At 44.7% G+C, this 17,756-nt stretch overlaps 1 protein-coding gene across 1 annotated transcript in view; it reads left to right on the forward strand.

Annotated features, from left to right (window-relative positions):
- The window catches only part of LOC115118360 (coagulation factor X-like), a 31,990-nt gene extending 25,863 nt beyond the window's left edge, over positions 1-6,127 (forward strand). The window contains exons 4-9 of the mRNA XM_065010558.1: positions 3,480-3,504; positions 3,693-3,806; positions 3,923-4,057; positions 4,302-4,417; positions 4,678-4,795; positions 4,982-6,127. Of these exons, the coding sequence (XP_064866630.1) occupies positions 3,480-3,504; positions 3,693-3,806; positions 3,923-4,057; positions 4,302-4,417; positions 4,678-4,795; positions 4,982-5,517 (1,044 nt within the window). The 3' untranslated portion in view covers positions 5,518-6,127. The remainder of the gene's footprint in view (positions 1-3,479; positions 3,505-3,692; positions 3,807-3,922; positions 4,058-4,301; positions 4,418-4,677; positions 4,796-4,981) is intronic.
- Positions 6,128-17,756: the final 11,629 nt, after the last annotated feature.

Raw genomic sequence — 17,756 nt, forward strand, 5'->3', positions numbered from 1 at the left:
AACTGACAGTGGACTTCTGATGATTCTGTAGACATTGTGAATCAAACTGACAGTGGACTTCTGATGATTCTGTAGACATTGTGAATCAAACTGACAGTGGACTTCTGATGATTCTGTAGACATTGTGAATCAAACTGACAGTGGACTTCTGATGATTCTGTAGACATTGTGAATCAAACTGACAGTGGACTTCTGATGATTCTGTAGACATTGTGAATCAAACTGACAGTGGACTTCTGATGATTCTGTAGACATTGTGAATCAAACTGACAGTGGACTTCTGATGATTCTGTAGACATTGTGAATCAAACTGACAGTGGACTTCTGATGATTCTGTAGACATTTTGAATCAAACTGACAGTGGACTTCTGATGATTCTGTAGACATTGTGAATCAAACTGACAGTGGACTTCTGATGATTCTGTAGACATTGTGAATCAAACTGACAGTGGACATTTGAATCAAACTCAGTGGATGATTCTGTAGACATTGTGAATCAAACTGACAGTGGACTTCTGATGATTCTGTAGACATTGTGAATCAAACTGACAGTGGACTTCTGATGATTCTGTAGACATTGTGAATCAAACTGACAGTGGACTTCTGATGATTCTGTAGACATTGTGAATCAAACTGACAGTGGACTTCTGATGATTCTGTAGACATTTGAATCAAACTGACAGTGGACTTCTGATGATTCTGTAGACATTTTGAATCAAACTGACAGTGGACTTCTGATGATTCTGTAGACATTGTGAATCAAACTGACAGTGGACTTCTGATGATTCTGTAGACATTGTGAATCAAACTGACAGTGGACTTCTGATGATTCTGTAGACATTTTGAATCAAACTGACAGTGGACTTTGATGATTCTGTAGACATTGTGAATCAAACTGACAGTGGACTTCTGATTCTGTAGACATTGTGAATCAAACTGACAGTGGACTTCTGATGATTCTGTGACAAAGTGGACTTCTGATGATTCAGACATTTTGAATCAAACTGACAGTGGACTTCTGATGATTCTGTAGACATTGTGAATCAAACTGACAGTGGACTTCTGATGATTCTGTAGACATTGTGAATCAAACTGACAGTGGACTTCTGATGATTCTGTAGACATTGTGAATCAAACTGACAGTAGACTGGATGATTCTGTAGACATTGTGAATCAAACTGACAGTGGACTTCTGATGATTCTGTAGACATTTTGAATCAAAACTGACAGATTCTGGACATTTTGAATCAAACTGACAGTGGACTTCTGATGATTCTGTAGACATTTTGAATCAAACTGACAGTGGACTTCTGATGATTCTGTAGACATTGTGAATCAAACTGACAGTGGACTTCTGATGATTCTGTAGACATTTTGAATCAAACTGACAGTGGACTTCTGATGATTCTGTAGTCATTGTGAATCAAACTGACAGTGGACTTCTGATGATTCTGTAGACATTTTGAATCAAACTGACAGTGGACTTCTGATGATTCTGTAGACATTGTGAATCAAACTGACAGTGGACTTCTGATGATTCTGTAGACATTGTGAATCAAACTGACAGTGGACTTCTGATGATTCTGTAGACATTTTGAATCAAACTGACAGTGGACTTCTGATGATTCTGTAGACATTTTGAATCAAACTGACAGTGGACTTCTGATGATTCTGTAGACATTTTGAATCAAACTGACAGTGGACTTCTGATGATTCTGTAGACATTGTGAATCAAACTGACAGTGGACTTCTGATGATTCTGTAGACATTTTGAATCAAACTGACAGTGGACTTCTGATGATTCTGTAGTCATTGTGAATCAAACTGACAGTGGACTTCTGATGATTCTGTAGACATTTTGAATCAAACTGACAGTGGACTTCTGATGATTCTGTAGACATTGTGAATCAAACTGACAGTGGACTTCTGATGATTCTGTAGACATTGTGAATCAAACTGACAGTGGACTTCTGATGATTCTGTAGACATTGTGAATCAAACTGACAGTGGACTTCTGATGATTCTGTAGACATTTTGAATCAAACTGACAGTGGACTTCTGATGATTCTGTAGACATTTCGAATCAAACTGACAGTGGACTTCTGATGATTCTGTAGTCATTTTGAATCAAACTGACAGTGGACTTCTGATGATTCTGTAGACATTGTGAATCAAACTGACAGTGGACTTCTGATGATTCTGTAGACATTGTGAATCAAACTGACAGTGGACTTCTGATGATTCTGTAGACATTTTGAATCAAACTGACAGTGGACTTCTGATGATTCTGTAGACATTGTGAATCAAACTGACAGTGGACTTCTGATGATTTTGTAGACATTTTGAATCAAACTGACAGTGGACTTCTGATGATTCTGTAGACATTTTGAATCAAACTGACAGTGGACTTCTGATGATTCTGTAGACATTGTGAATCAAACTGACAGTGGACTTCTGATGATTCTGTAGACATTTTGAATCAAACTGACAGTGGACTTCTGATGATTCTGTAGACATTGTGAATCAAACTGACAGTGGACTTCTGATGATTCTGTAGACATTGTGAATCAAACTGACAGTGGACTTCTGATGATTCTGTAGACATTTTGAATCAAACTGACAGTGGACTTCTGATGATTCTGTAGACATTGTGAATCAAACTGACAGTGGACTTCTGATGATTTTGTAGACATTTTGAATCAAACTGACAGTGGACTTCTGATGATTCTGTAGACATTGTGAATCAAACTGACAGTGGACTTCTGATGATTCTGTAGACATTGTGAATCAAACTGACAGTGGACTTCTGATGATTCTGTAGACATTGTGAATCAAACTGACAGTGGACTTCTGATGATTCTGTAGACATTTTGAATCAAACTGACAGTGGACTTCTGATGATTCTGTAGACATTTTGAATCAAACTGACAGTGGACTTCTGATGATTCTGTAGTCATTGTGAATCAAACTGACAGTGGACTTCTGATGATTCTGTAGACATTTTGAATCAAACTGACAGTGGACTTCTGATGATTCTGTAGACATTGTGAATCAAACTGACAGTGGACTTCTGATGATTCTGTAGACATTTTGAATCAAACTGACAGTGGACTTCTGATGATTCTGTAGACATTGTGAATCAAACTGACAGTGGACATCTGATTCTGTAGACATTGTGAATCAAACTGACAGTGGACTTCTGATGATTCTGTAGACATTGTGAATCAAACTGACAGTGGACTTCTGATGATTCTGTAGACATTGTGAATCAAACTGACAGTGGACTTCTGATGATTCTGTAGACATTTCGAATCAAACTGACAGTGGACTTCTGATGATTCTGTAGTCATTTTGAATCAAACTGACAGTGGACTTCTGATGATTCTGTAGACATTTTGAATCAAACTGACAGTGGACTTCTGATGATTCTGTAGACATTTTGAATCAAACTGACAGTGGACTTTGTTTTGATCTTTCAGGATATCTTCTGGTCAGTCTACATAGGTAAGTGTAATGATTTTGACTGACGTTCTCTTGGAACATATCAGAGTACTTAGTATTTTGGGTTACCACTCAGTTGAAATCCATGTGATTTGGTGTGACAGTTAAAATAGCTTCACCCCAGAACATGTGTCTTGTATTACTGAATGTACCATTTGACTGGCTGTGTTGTTAACCCTGTGTGTGTACAGATGGGGACCAGTGTGCAGAGAAGCCGTGTAAGAATGGAGCCATGTGCTCAGACAGCGTGGGGGGATACGACTGTGTCTGCAAGTCAGGCTTCTTTGGAGTCCACTGTGAGACAGGTGAGAGACGTGAAGGACCCAACACCGAGTTGGTGGGGAACTTATGTAGTAAAAAACGTCAACAGTGAAGAAGCCTCTCCACCTTTCTCTGTCTTTCTCTCTGTGTGTGATTGTAGATCAGACAGTGTGTATGTTGGACAAGACCAAGGGCTGCAGTCAGTTCTGTAAGCCAGGATACCAGTCCTATGAGTGTTCCTGTGCCCGTGGCTGGAAACTAGAGGAGAAGGAGAGGGTGAAGTGTGTTCCTGCAGGTCAGTCACCATATACTACTATGCTATACTATACTATGCTATCCTATATGTTAAGTGATTCTGTACTGTACTATGATACTCTAGCCTCATACGCAACATCCTGATCTCACTAGCGGATAGTGAAACAGAATGTAAGCTTGCGAGATCAGGATGGTTCGTACGAGGCTAATGCTATGCTATACTAGATACTAAACTGTACTATATTAAACTATACTCAGTAATTCTCCCTCCATCCCTCTCTCAGTGACATTCCCCTGTGGGAAGGTGAGCAGCCTAAGCCAGTGGACAAAGAGACAGTCAACCAACATCGCCAGCAACTTTGAGGGACTAGCCTGCAACTCTGGAGAGTGTCCCTGGCAGGTAGGAAAACACACACCACTATGAGGTACACACACACACACACACACACACACACACACACACACACACACACAATTCAAACTAGGTACACACTGTCCACTGACAGGCACTACTATGCTCTCAGATTCATTGTTCTCATGAAGTCAACCCCTCACTATCAAAGCTGCAGCACATTAACCCAATATTCCCATAGTTGTGATAATGTATTTTGCGGTGTCATCTCTGCTGTATATTGTAACTGTTGTGTTGTCATTGTGCAGGCCATTCTGAAGAGTACAGAGTCTGTAGGGTTCTGTAGTGGTGTCATTCTGAAGGAGAACCTGGTTCTAACTACAGCCCAGTGTGCCCAGAAATACGTCAACTTCCAGGTGGCTGTCGGTGAGTGCTCATCATGGGGCATCATGTCCAGTCTACAGGCTCAGGCTCCACTGGTGGTGGAAGTGGTGTGTGTGTGTGTACATGTGTGCATTCATTCCTGCGTGTGTGTGCGAGGGTATGTTTTTGATTTGCTTTACAGTATGTGTTCCTTTATTGATTTTGAGTACTTCGTCCCTCCCCTCCCAGGCAAGCGCCTAACCGCATCTGAAGATGGCGAACAGACGCTCTATGTCCAAGTCGTCCACGTCCACCCCCGCTACGTACCCGGTCGCCCTGACAACGACCTGGCCGTCCTCGAGCTCCGCGAGCGCATCGTCTATAAGAAACATGTGGTCGCTGCCTGCCTGCCCGAACGTGACTTTGCAGAGGTCGTCCTGATGACTGGCGAGTATCCGGCCGTGGTCACTGGCTGGAAGGACCCCGTGGACGCCACGGAGGTCCAAGGCCCGCTCACTCTCAACCACCTGGCATATGAGCGTTTGCCCCAGTGTGTGGAGAGGCACCCGGGGTTGGTCACCAACAAGATGGGCTGTACGACGGTGAGACCCAAGGGTGACTGCATCCTGGGGCCGGGGAGTCCCATCCTATCTCTCCACAGGGAGGTGTTCTATCTGACCGGGGTAGTCTCCAGACCAGCAGGGGCAGACTGTAGTCAGGGTTACATCTACCAGAAGGTGTCCCGCTTCCTGCTCTGGCTGCAGCCCCTCATGGACTCACGCTAAGGGGGCTCTGAATCCCAAATCAACCACTAGTCCCCACCCCCTATGCAGTAGGGTAGATCTGAGAGGATTGGAAAGATGTCCTTTAAGCTATATGGCGCCAATTCCCGTCTGGCCTATCAGAAGGCCAGATGGAGCTACCACCATATTGCTTATACCGGTCCAATCATCTCAGATCTATATAAGTGCTTTGTGGCTAGGGACTAGGGGTTTGGGATTCAGGGGTAGTGATCAGGGGGAGGGAGGGTACAGGGAAGAGAGGGAGAGGTTGAGGGGTTTAGGAGAATAATTGTGAGGGTTGATGGTATTGGACAAAGGCTAAAATGGATAGGAATTAGGGAAGACAAGACAGGGAGAACGGAGGTGACACTGTCAAGGAAATAAATAAATGAAGGATATTGTAATATTGGATAGAGGTGGAAAGGGATAGGGGTCATGTGGGAGGAGAAGAGGAGGGAGGGAAGACAGCTGAACAGGGAGCATGATGAAGGATATTGTAATATTGGATAGAGGTGGAAAGGGATAGGGGTCATGTGGGAGGAGAATAGGAGGGAGGGAAGACAGCTGAACAGGGAGCATGATGAAGGATATTGTAATATTGGATAGAGGTGGAAAGGGATGGAAAGGGATAGGGGTCATGTGGGAGGAGAAGAGGAGGGAGGGAAGACAGCTGAACAGGGAGCATGATGAAGGATATTGTAATATTGGATAGAGGTGGAAAGGGATAGGGGTCATGTGGGAGGAGAAGAGGAGGGAGGGAAGACAGCTGAACAGGGAGCATGATGAAGGAGGGAAAACACAACGTAAAGAGAGGGCCAGAGAAAATGGGGGAAATTGAGATGCATTCCGTTTGTGTAACATACCGTACTCTTATCTTAGGTCCTTTTTCATTGGAAGGGTCTGGTTGTCCGTATGGCTGATGTCTTTTGCTTAAATTATCCGTTGTCTTTTAATTTTTCAAAATAATAATTAGGCCTATAAGTTGATTTCCACCTTTCGTATAGTATATGAGTTGGGGGTACTTGAGAAGACTCATGAGACCATAAGTTTACTGGTAAAATGTACGTGCGGGGGTATTTCAGGGGTTCTCTAGGCAAAGCAAAATTCTGTTGATGGTACAGTTAGCGAAAAAGGTTGGGAACCACTGCCCTAATGAACACAACCCACATCTGTGTAGTTCTCTGGTTATCCCACAAGGTGGCGGTCTTTTCATTAAAATACTATTGTATCATGTCCTACCAAATATAGTACCTGGCTGACTGCAGATAGACTAGGGGAACATTAAATAATGCAGCATGCGTGTTCTGTTGCTCTTGTCTTACTCTTAACTGATGTTCTTTTCTTGGAGAGAAGGGTTGGTAATTGCACTGTATACCTTTTAATGTTAATCACTTTACTAAGAATGTATTAATAAAAGTTCACCTCTGATCTGGTGTCAGTTTAATTAATTACTGAGGAATATGGGTCAATGTTCTGCAGCGCATTAAGGAACATCTCTGTCAAAGTAAATGTGTCACAATGACGACGAGTGAAGCCGTCTATAACTTTGCAATGCCGTCAACTGTAGCCTACGTTGATCTCCAGCACCTTCTCAAAGCTCTTATATGGATCAGAAGCACTGCTTTTCCTGGTGTAAAGGACTTCCACTAGCATGCCGAGAGCAATCTAGCAAGAAGCAGGAGACTCACACAGACAGATTTGGTGATCTTATCTGTAATAGCTGTCATTTGAGTCTAGAATGATCACTTCTACTCCCACTGCTACAGACGCTACATCATTTCACTATTGTGTCTAATATCAAGCTGCCATCACAGCCACATTCCCCCTAGCGTTGTTTGGCAACATTTTCCCACAATCCATTGCAAAGACACTACTCTCCATCTTCTCACAGCCTCCTTGGCGACCTCGGCCTGGTCCGGGGCAGCTCCCAGCCTCCTGTGTAACCCAAGAAAGAGAGGCGGGGCAAGGGAAGAAAGACAAAGAAAAGAAAGGAGAGACGCCAAATGGCCAATAACAGAACCTTTCCTGACACTTTTGATCGGGCACTTGAAAAGGGAGTCGGAACACCCCTGCCAAAGCCTGGGGGCCCTCGCCGCTTTGGGGCCCTGGTTGCCATGGCATTCTCCTAGGAGATGTCTCCTGGCTCCAAAATATGCCCCCAGCTCCTTTAGCCTCTGTCCAATAGAGATGAATTTGAGTGGAGCTCCTTCCTTCCTGTGCCTGGCCCCGTGTGCTGGCCCTGCCACATCCTTTCGCACCGCAGTCCTGAGACAAGCACACCAGTACTGCCCAGCCCTGCAGGGAAATGGGCAATGTGTAGAAAACAACGCGGACACTTCAGGTGGATACACAGCAGTGTTGCCACATTTAATTGACACTTTCACACAGAAACTGAGCAAAATTCCCACCAAATCTACTATAAGGCAGCATTCACACAGGCAGCCCAATTCTGATATTTTTTTCACTAATTGGTCTTTTGAACAATCATATTAGCTCTGAGAAGATCTGATGTGGAAGAAATCTGATGTGATTGGTCAAAAGACCAATTAGTGTAAAAAATATCAGAATTGGGCAGTAAACACAGCCGAAGTAGTCAATTTGTAAGATGGAAAAAATTCCCCCAATATGGCAACTCTAATGTAGAGAATGAAAAAGGAGGTGGAGAGAGAGAGAGCGGTTTAGGGAATGCGACTCACTGGGTTTGATGAAAAGGTGAGAATGGAGGAACATGAGAGAGCCTGTTATTGATGTGACAGAGAGAAGTGGGATTATGGCCCTTAATATAAAGTGCTCTCACTTTGAGCTGACAGAAAAAAACATTGCAATGTGATAGAGACAGCTGGGGAATCTAGTTAACAGTGATTACGACCCAAATGGCACCCTATTCCCTAAGTAGTGCACTATATTTGACCAGGGTCTGTAAAAGTAGTGCACTGTAAAAGGAATAGGGTGTCATTTCAGGACAAAGCCAGTATCTAAATAGCTGTACTCATCTTCAGAGAGAGAGAGAGAGTTTAGGGGTAATGTGTAGGTTGGTGGTCTGTCCTGTCGGTGTACTTAACTATAAATCGGACTGCTGCCCTACAAAACTGTAATCCACTAGCTACCCCATAACCCCCTATACTAGCCACATGCTGTGACCTCAAATCCACCATGTCTCCAGCTGAGGATGTGTGTGTGTGTGTGTGTGTGTGTGTGTGTGTGTGTGTGTGTGTGTGTGTGTGTGTGTGTGTGTGTGTGTGTGTGTGTGTGTGTACCAAACTCACTAAAAGTGGAAGTAATAAAGCCTCTCTTGAAAGAGCCAAACCTTGACCCAGAAAATATTCCTCTAACATTCCTCTCAAAAATTTTAGAAAAGGCTGTTGCGCAGCAACTCACTGCCTTCCTGAAGACAAACAATGTATATGTCTGGTTTTAGACCCCATCATAGCACTGAGACTGCACTTGTGAAGGTGGTAAATGACCTTTTAATGGCATCAGACCGAGGCTCTGCATCTGTCCTCGTGCTCCTAGACCTTAGTGCTAGTTTTGATACCATCGATCACCACATTCTTTTGGAGAGATTGGAAACCCAAATTGGTCTACACGGACAAGTTCTGGCCTGGTTTAGATCGTATCTGTCGGAAAGATATCAGTTTGTCTCTGTGAATGGTTTGTCCTCTGACAAATCAACTGTAAATGTCGGTGTTCCTCAAGGTTCCGTTTTAGGACCACTATTGTTTTCACTATATATTTTACCTCTTGGGGATGTCATTCGAAAACATAATGTTAACTTTCACTGCTATGCGGATGATACACAGCTGTACATTTCAATGAAACATGGTAAAGCCCCAAAATTGCCCTCGCTAGAAGCATGTGTTTCAGACATAAGGAAGTGGATGGCTGCAAACTTTCAGACAAAACAGAGATGCTTGTTCTAGGTCCCAAGAAACAAAGAGATCTTCTGTTGAATCTGACAATTAATCTTAATGGTTGTACAGTCGTCTCAAATAAAACTGTGAAGGACCTCGGCATTACTCTGGACCCTGATCTCTCTTTTGAAGAACATATCAAGACTGTGTCAAGGACAGCTTTTTCCCATCTACGTAACATTGCATAAATCAGAAACTTTATGTCCAAAAATGATGCAGAAAAATTAATCCATGCTTTTGTCACTTCTAGGTTAGACTACTGCAATGCTCTACTTTCCGGCTACCCGGATAAAGCACTGAATGAACTTCAGTTAGTGCTAAATACGGCTGCTAGAATCCTAACTAGAACAAAATAATTTGATCATATTACTCCAGTGCTAGCCTCCCTACACTGGCTTCCTGTCAAGGCAAGGGCTGATTTCAAGGTTTTACTGCTAACCTACAAAGCATTACATGGGCTTGCTCCTACCTATCTCTCTGATTTGGTCCTGCCGTACATACCTACACGTACGCTACGGTCACAAGACGCAGGCCTCCTAATTGTCCCTAGAATTTCTAAGCAAACAGCTGGAGGCAGGGCTTTCTCCTATAGAGCTCCATTTTTATGGAATGGTCTGCCTACCCATGTGAGAGACGCAAACTCGGTCTCAACCTTTAAGTCTTTACTGAAGACTCATCTCTTCAGTGGGTCTTAAGATTGAGTGTAGTCTGGCCCAGGAGTGTGAAGGTGAACGGAAAGGCTCTGGAGCAACGAACCGCCCTTGCTGTCTCTGCCTGGCCGGTTCCCCTCTTTCCACTGGGATTCTCTGCCTCTAACCCTATTACAGGGGCTGAGTCACTGGCTTACTAGGGCTCTTTCATACCGTCCCTAGGAGGGGTGCGTCACTTGAGTGGGGTGAGTCACTGATGTCATCTTCCTGTCTGGGTTGGCGCCCCCCCTTGGGTTGTGCTGTGGCAGAGATCTTTGTGGGCTATACTCGGCCTTGTCTCAGGATGGTAAGTTGATGGTTGAAGATATCCCTCTAGTGGTGTGGGGGCTGTGCTTTGGCAAAGTGGGTGGGGTTATATCCTTCCTGTTTGGCCCTGTCCGGGGGTGTCCTCTGATGGGGCCACAGTGTCTCCTGACCCCTCCTGTCTCAGCCTCCAGTATTTATGCTGCAGTAGTTTATGTGTCGGGGGGCTAGGGTCAGTTTGTTATATCTGGAGTACTTCTCCTGTCCTATCCGGTGTCCTGCTCTCTCTAATTCTCTCTTTCTCTCTTTCTTTCGGAGGACCTGAGCCCTAGGACCATGCCTCAGGACTACCTGGCATGATGACTCCTTGCTGTCCCTAGTCCACCTGGCCGTGCTGCTGCTCCAGTTTCAACTGTTCTGCCAATGATTATTATTATTTGACCATGCTGGTCATTTATGAACATTTGAACATCTTGGCCATGTTCTGTTATAATCTCCACCGGCACAGCCAGAAGAGGACTGGCCACACCACATAGCCTGGTTCCTCTCTAAGTTTCTTCTTAGGTTTTGGCCTTTCTAGGGAGTTTTTCCTAGCCACTGTGCTTCTACACCTGCATTGCTTGCTGTTTGGGGTTTTAGGCTAGGTTTCTGTACAGCACTTTGAGATATCAGCTGATGTACAAAGGGCTATATAAATAAATGTGATTTGTGTGCGCACGCGCAATTGTGCATGTGATATAATGGAGGGGCAGTAGTCTATGATGGCATATCTATGATTATACCATAATCCCCATATCCACCTCTCACTTTCTCTCCATTCATGCTCTAACCAACCACCCAGCCCCCACCCTAGATTTCTCACTCTTGGCCCAGAGATGGTGCTCTCCACTGAGCTAGGTGGTGCAGGCTGAGGCCCACCTCACATTTGAGCCCCAAGGATGCCAGACAACGTCAGACTTCACTTGGCTGGGTAATTGTGCAGCAGTGTGGAGGTAACCCTGCTCCTCCGTGGGCCACCGCCTGGGTCTGAGGTTGGGTTGGGGGACAGTTTTTACTTCAAAACTGCAGACGCAATAGCTGTTTGAAAACAGTAAATGTATAAATAAAATATTTTTAAACTGCAGACGCAGATGAAGGCTTCTCCTTTACAGAAAAAGAAAGAGAGAGAACAAGAGAGAGAGAAAGAGAGAGACAGAGCAGTCATTGGTGTTGTTTATTCAGGCCTACTAGACTTTTACATTAGTCATAAATCAATCGGTTAGTCACACAGTCACAACACACACACATGCCCAGATCTTCAGTATATAATGATCAATCACATTCCAGTCAAGTCTATAATTGATCCTACCTAACATGACGCACGCAATCCAATCACTCAGGAGGATACATCAAAACAGTGTTGTTACCTGTCCCTATCCAGGCCTCTGTTTGGATCACATTGAACAGTACATCCTGAGTTGGCCTTTGTTCTGCTAACCTGTCCATAACCCACAAAGGGTTAATGGGTTAAGACCCCCTTCAGCCCCATAGAGCAACCTGAGCAGTTAACAGATAACCTTCTTCAAGGCTCTGTGAAGGAAGATAGAATAGAATGTAATGGGGTCCATGTGGCTGCTTTTGAAGAGGGACAGATTAAGGTTGTGTGTTTGTGTGTGTGCGTGTGTGTGTGCGTGTGCGTGTGCGTGTGTGTAGATCTACAGGTAACTGCCAACATAAAGGAAACACCAACATAAAGTGTCTTAATAGGGTGTTGGGCCTCCATGAGAACAGCTTCACTACACATTGACATAGATTCTACAAGTGTCTGGAACTCTGTTGGAGGCAGGCGACACCATTCTTCCATGAGAAATTCCAACATTTGTTCTTTTGTTGATGGTGTTGGAAAACACTGTCTCAGGCATCTCTCCAGAATCTCCCATTGGTGTTCAATTGGGTTTATATCTGGTGCCTGAGACACACACACACACACACACCTTAAAACCTTATGCTCCTTAGATACCCCTCTTTCAAAGTTACGGAGATCCCTTATTCTAGCCATGTTAGCCAAGATTAGCATGACGGGATGTTAATTCCTTAACTAACTAAGGAACCACACCTGTGTGGAAGCACCTGATTTCAATATACTTTGTATCCCTCATTTACTCAAGTGTTTCCTTTATTTTAGTAGTTACCTGTACATTGGCACATAATGAGGTCACGCTCAGCTGACCTTTAGTGTATGCCATTAGCATCAGAGGGCAGGCCTCCCCTAAATGTCTAAAGGTCATGACCTCTCGACAGCCGGAGGGCTTAAGTCACCATGGCAATAAGGCCTGTAGAATGGGCTGGAGCTGCACAGACAGCTGATGTCAGGATAATCCCTGTTCTTACCCTGTAGCCTGGGTTACGTTACTTACCTCAATCAGCAAGTAGGCACATTTCACCGGCAGGGAGAAGGAGAAAACACCAGGACAGGACAGGACAGGACAGGACAGGACAGTGTGTGTGTGTGTGTGTGTGTGTGTGTGTGTGTGTGTGTGTGTGTGAGTGAGTGAGTGAGTGAGTGAGTGAGTGAGTGAGTGAGTGAGTGAGTGAGTGAGTGAGTGAGTGAGTGAGTGAGTGAGTGAGTGAGTGAGTGAGTGAGTGAGTGAGTGAGTGAGTGAGTGAGTGAGTGAGTGAGTGAGTGAGTGTGAGTGAGTGAGTGAGTGAGAGTGTGTGTGTGTGAGAGACTGACTTTGTCCCCAGGCTAAGTGCTACCATAGAGAGAGAGAGATCTGACTGGTGAAGGAGACTAATGTGTGTAAAATGAATTACGAAGAGGAACTTAAAGGACAATACAATTATTTTATATTCGATAACATAGAATGAAAGCTATACTGTTTGTGTGCATGCATTTATGTGTTCATGTGTGTAACTGACCTTTCCTTCTTGCCAGAGTGCCATAACAGCCCATCTTCCATGTCCTTCCACTGTGTTTAGGAGGAGGGGGGATGTCATGTCCTTCCACTGTGTTAAGGAGGAGTGAGGATGTCATGTCCTTCCACTGTGTTAAGGAGGAGTGGGGATGTCATGTCCTTCCACTGTGTTTAGGAGGAGTGAGGATGTCATGTCATCCAATTGTGTTTAGGAGGAGGGGGGATGTCATGTCCTTCCACTCTGTTATAGAGGGGATGTCATGTCCTTCCACTGTGTTTAGGAGGAGTGAGGATGTCATGTCATTCCACTGTGTTAAGGAGGAGTGGGGATGTCATGTCCTTCCACTGTGTTTAGGAGGAGTGAGGATGTCATGTCATTCCACTGTGTTAAGGAGGAGGGGGGATGTCATGTCATTCCACTGTGTTTAGGAGGGGGGATGTCATGTCATTCCACTGTGTTAAGGAGGAGGGGGGGATGTCATGTCCTTCTATTGTGTTAAGGAGGAGTGAGGATGTCATGTCCTTCCACTGTGTTAAGGAGGAGGGGGGATGTCATGTCCTTCCACTGTGTTTAGGAGGAGGGGGGGATGTTATGTCCTTCCACTGTGTTAAGGAGGAGTGGGGATGTCATGTCATTCCACTGTGTTAAGGAGGAGTGAGGATGTCATGTCATTCCACTGTGTTTAGGAGGAGGGGGGATGTCATGTCCTTCCACTCTGTTATAGAGGGGATGTCATGTCCTTCCACTGTGTTTAGGAGGAGTGGGGATGTCATGTCCTTCCACTGTGTTAAGGAGGAGTGAGGATGTCATGTCCTTCTACTGTGTTAAGGAGGAGTGAGGATGTCATGTCCTTCCACTGTGTTAAGGAGGAGTGGGGATGTCATGTCCTTCCACTGTGTTAAGGAGGAGTGAGGATGTCATGTCCTTCTACTGTGTTAAGGAGGAGTGAGGATGTCATGTCATTCCACTGTGTTTAGGAGGAGTGAGGATGTCATGTCCTTCCACTGTGTTTAGGAGGAGTGAGGATGTCATGTCATTCCACTGTGTTTAGGAGGAGTGGGGATGTCATGTCCTTCCACTGTGTTAAGGAGGAGTGAGGATGTCATGTCATTCCACTGTGTTAAGGAGGAGGGGGGATGTCATGTCCTTCCACTGTGTTAAGGAGGAGTGGGGATGTCATCTCCTTCCACTGTGTTTATGAGGAGAGGGGATGTCATGTCCTTCCACTGCATTAAGGAGGAGAGGGGATGTCATTTCCTTCCACTGTTTTTAAGAGGAGTGTTGATGTTGTGTCCTTCCACTCACCATTCAGTCTTAAAATTAGCTCTCTTCCTGTACAGCTAGCCTTACAGGTCTGCATCCTGTCATAGTGATTACTTCCTATGTGAGGTCATGGACTCGCATCCTGACATTCGTATTAAGGACAGCTCAGGCGTGTGACCGGTGTGCTTGTCTGTCCTCACCAGATCAGATCCCTCCCTGTTTCAGCCTGTTTTCTTCCGTTTGTTACCTAATGAATACAACCCAGGATTGGCTATCGTCCTTTGTGTGTCTCTGACTCTCTGAACACGTGTCATGGGTAGTCTCATCGAGCAGTGCACCGTTCAATTCAGTTCAATTCAATAAATTATATTTATCCCCAAGTGACATAACTGTTGCTGGACTGACAGTGGATAGTAACCACACAGACAACATACTGTATAGCAACAGAAATAAGGACTAGTGAACCGTCTCAGTGTTTCACAGGACTGTGGAAACAGTCTCAGTATTACACAGGACTGTGGAAACAGTCTCAGTATTACACAGGACTGTGGAAACAGTCTCAGTGTTACACAGGACTGTGGAAACAGTCTCAGTATTACACAGGACTGAGAGAACCATCTCAGTGTTACACAGGACTGTGGAACTGCTCAGAGACTGCTCAGTGTTACACACTGACTGAGAGAACCATCTCAGTGTTACACAGAACTGGGGGGAACTGTCTCAGTGTATCACAGCGATAGAGCCAGCATCCTGGGGAGAGGAAGCCCGGCCATGCCCTGGAGTGGTGAGGAGTCCTCCAAGGGGAGGGGTTGGAGAGTGGCATAGGAATGGATGGCAGTGCCAGTCTGGGGCACAGCAGGGTGACGGGGAGAGCCCTGACTGCCAGGTGGAGGTGTCAGAGGAAATGAGCTTAGAGGAGCCAGAGTTCACACGAGAGTGAGCAAGCGAGCGAGAGAGCGAGAGAGAGAGAGAGAGAGAGAGAGAGAGAGAGAGAGATATTAAAATGAGAGGTACCAAAGTGTCTTTGAGAGGACTATGTATAACAGATATTATGAATAAAGAAAGAATGCCTGCACAAGGTAGGGCTTGGTTAGTAGAGCATGGCACTGCAATGCAAGGATTGTTGGTTCAATTCCCGGGGCCACCCAAACCCAAAATGTACTCACGCATGACTGTAAGTCGCTTAGGATAAAAAATGACTGCTAAATGGTTTATATTATACAAGGCATATGCTGCTCACAAGTGCTTATATTTAAATTGCAATACAGTCTGCGTTGTGTTAGGGAAGAATAATCAACTTTAAGACATAAATGTACTGTACAGTACAATTTACTGGTTTCTTCCTGTCACGCCCTGACCTTGGAGATCCTTTTATGTCTCTATTTTGGTTTGGTCAGGGTGTGAATTAGGTGGGCATTTCTATGTTTTGTGTTTCTATGATTTTCTGTCTCCATGTTTTGCCGGGTATGGTTCTCAATCAGGGACAGCTGTCTGTCGTTGTCTCTGATTGGGAACCATACTTAGGTACCCTTTTTCCCACCTGTGTTTGTGGGAAGTTGACTTTCTTTATGGAATTTAGCCTTAGGCTTCACGGTTTTGTTTTGTAGTGTGTATTGTTTTGTTCTGCGTCTTTTGTTAATTAAAGAACATGTACGCTCGCACCTTGGTCCGCTCCTTTCATCGACCGTGACACTTCCTTTAGTAAAGGGACTGTCATGTTATTTCAATGTGTGACTGATATACTGGTGTCTTCCTTTAGTAAAGGGACTGCCATGTTGTGATTACAGGTATCACAGATCTATTATTATAAACAGAGTGGTTTGAGCCCTGAATGCTGATTGGCTGAAAACCGTGGTGTATCAGACCATATTCACTTAATTTTCCAATTATTTTAAAACATGGAGGCAAAGTGCAGAAACTATTGATACAACCTACAGCATAGAAAATTCATTTCGGGAAAGTGCATTGGTGCATCACTTTTGGCCAGATATGATAACATTGTTGCATTGAAGCAATGCAAATAGTTGAACACGACAGTCAATTGGAAAAATGGAAATCACTTGCTGCAAAAAGCTGTGCAGGCTAAACGGTGTTGTTGAATTGAAACATTTAAATACAAGTTACTATAATATTTTTTAATAGACCTACATACATTGAAATATTATTTGCAGTTGTCACTATGACAATGAACACACACCAAAAACACTGAATGGTCTGAACCTGTATCTGTGCATTAGAGACCTCCTGAATGGTCTTTGTTGTGCCCGCTTCATGACTGTCTTGGTGTGTTTGGACCATGATAGTTTGTTGGTGATGTGGACACCAAGGAACTTGAAGCTCTCAACCTGCTCCACTTCAGCTCCATCGATAAGAATGGGGGCGTGCTCGGCCCTCCTTTTCTTGTAGTCCACAATCATCTCCTTTGTCATGATCACGTTGAGGGAGAGGTTGTTATCCTTGCACCACACGGCCAGGTCTCTGACCTCCTCCCTATAGGCTGTCTCGTCGTTGTCGGTAATCAGGCCTACCACTTTTGTGTCGTCGGCAAACTTAATGATGGTGTTGTTGAAGTCGTGCCTGGCCATGCAGTCATGAGTGAACAGGGGGTACAGGAGGGGACTGAGTACGCACCCCTGAAGGGCCCCCATGTTGAGGATTAGCGTAGCAGATGTGTTGTTACCTACCCTTACCACCTGGGGGCGGCCCATCAGGAAGTCCAGGATCAAGTTGCAGAGAGAGGCTTTTAGTCCCGGGGTCCTTAGCTTAGTGATGAGCTTTGAGGGCACTATAGTGTTGAACGCTGAGCTGTAGTCAATGAATAGCATTTTCACACAGGTGCTCCTTTTGTCCAGGTGGGAAAGGGCAGTGTGGAGTGCAATAGAGATTGCGTCATCTGTGGATCTGTTGGAGCTGTATGCAGATTGGAGTGGGTCTAGGGTTTCTGGGATAATAATGTTGTTGTGATCCATGACCAGCCTTTCAAATCGCTTCATGGCTACAGACGTGAGTCCTACGGGTCGGTAGTCATTTAGGCAGGTTACCTTTAGTGTTCTTGGGCACAGGAACTGTGGTGGTCTGCTTGAAACATGTGTGTATTACAGACTCAATTAGGGACAGGTTGAAAATGTCAGTGAAGACACTTGCCATTTGCTCAGCGCATGCTCAGAGTACACGTCCTGGTAATCCGTCTGGTCCTGTGGCCTTGTGAATGTTACTCATA

The sequence above is a fragment of the Oncorhynchus nerka genome, linkage group LG26, assembly GCF_034236695.1.
Source record: "Oncorhynchus nerka isolate Pitt River linkage group LG26, Oner_Uvic_2.0, whole genome shotgun sequence".
Classification (NCBI taxonomy): domain Eukaryota; kingdom Metazoa; phylum Chordata; class Actinopteri; order Salmoniformes; family Salmonidae; genus Oncorhynchus; species Oncorhynchus nerka.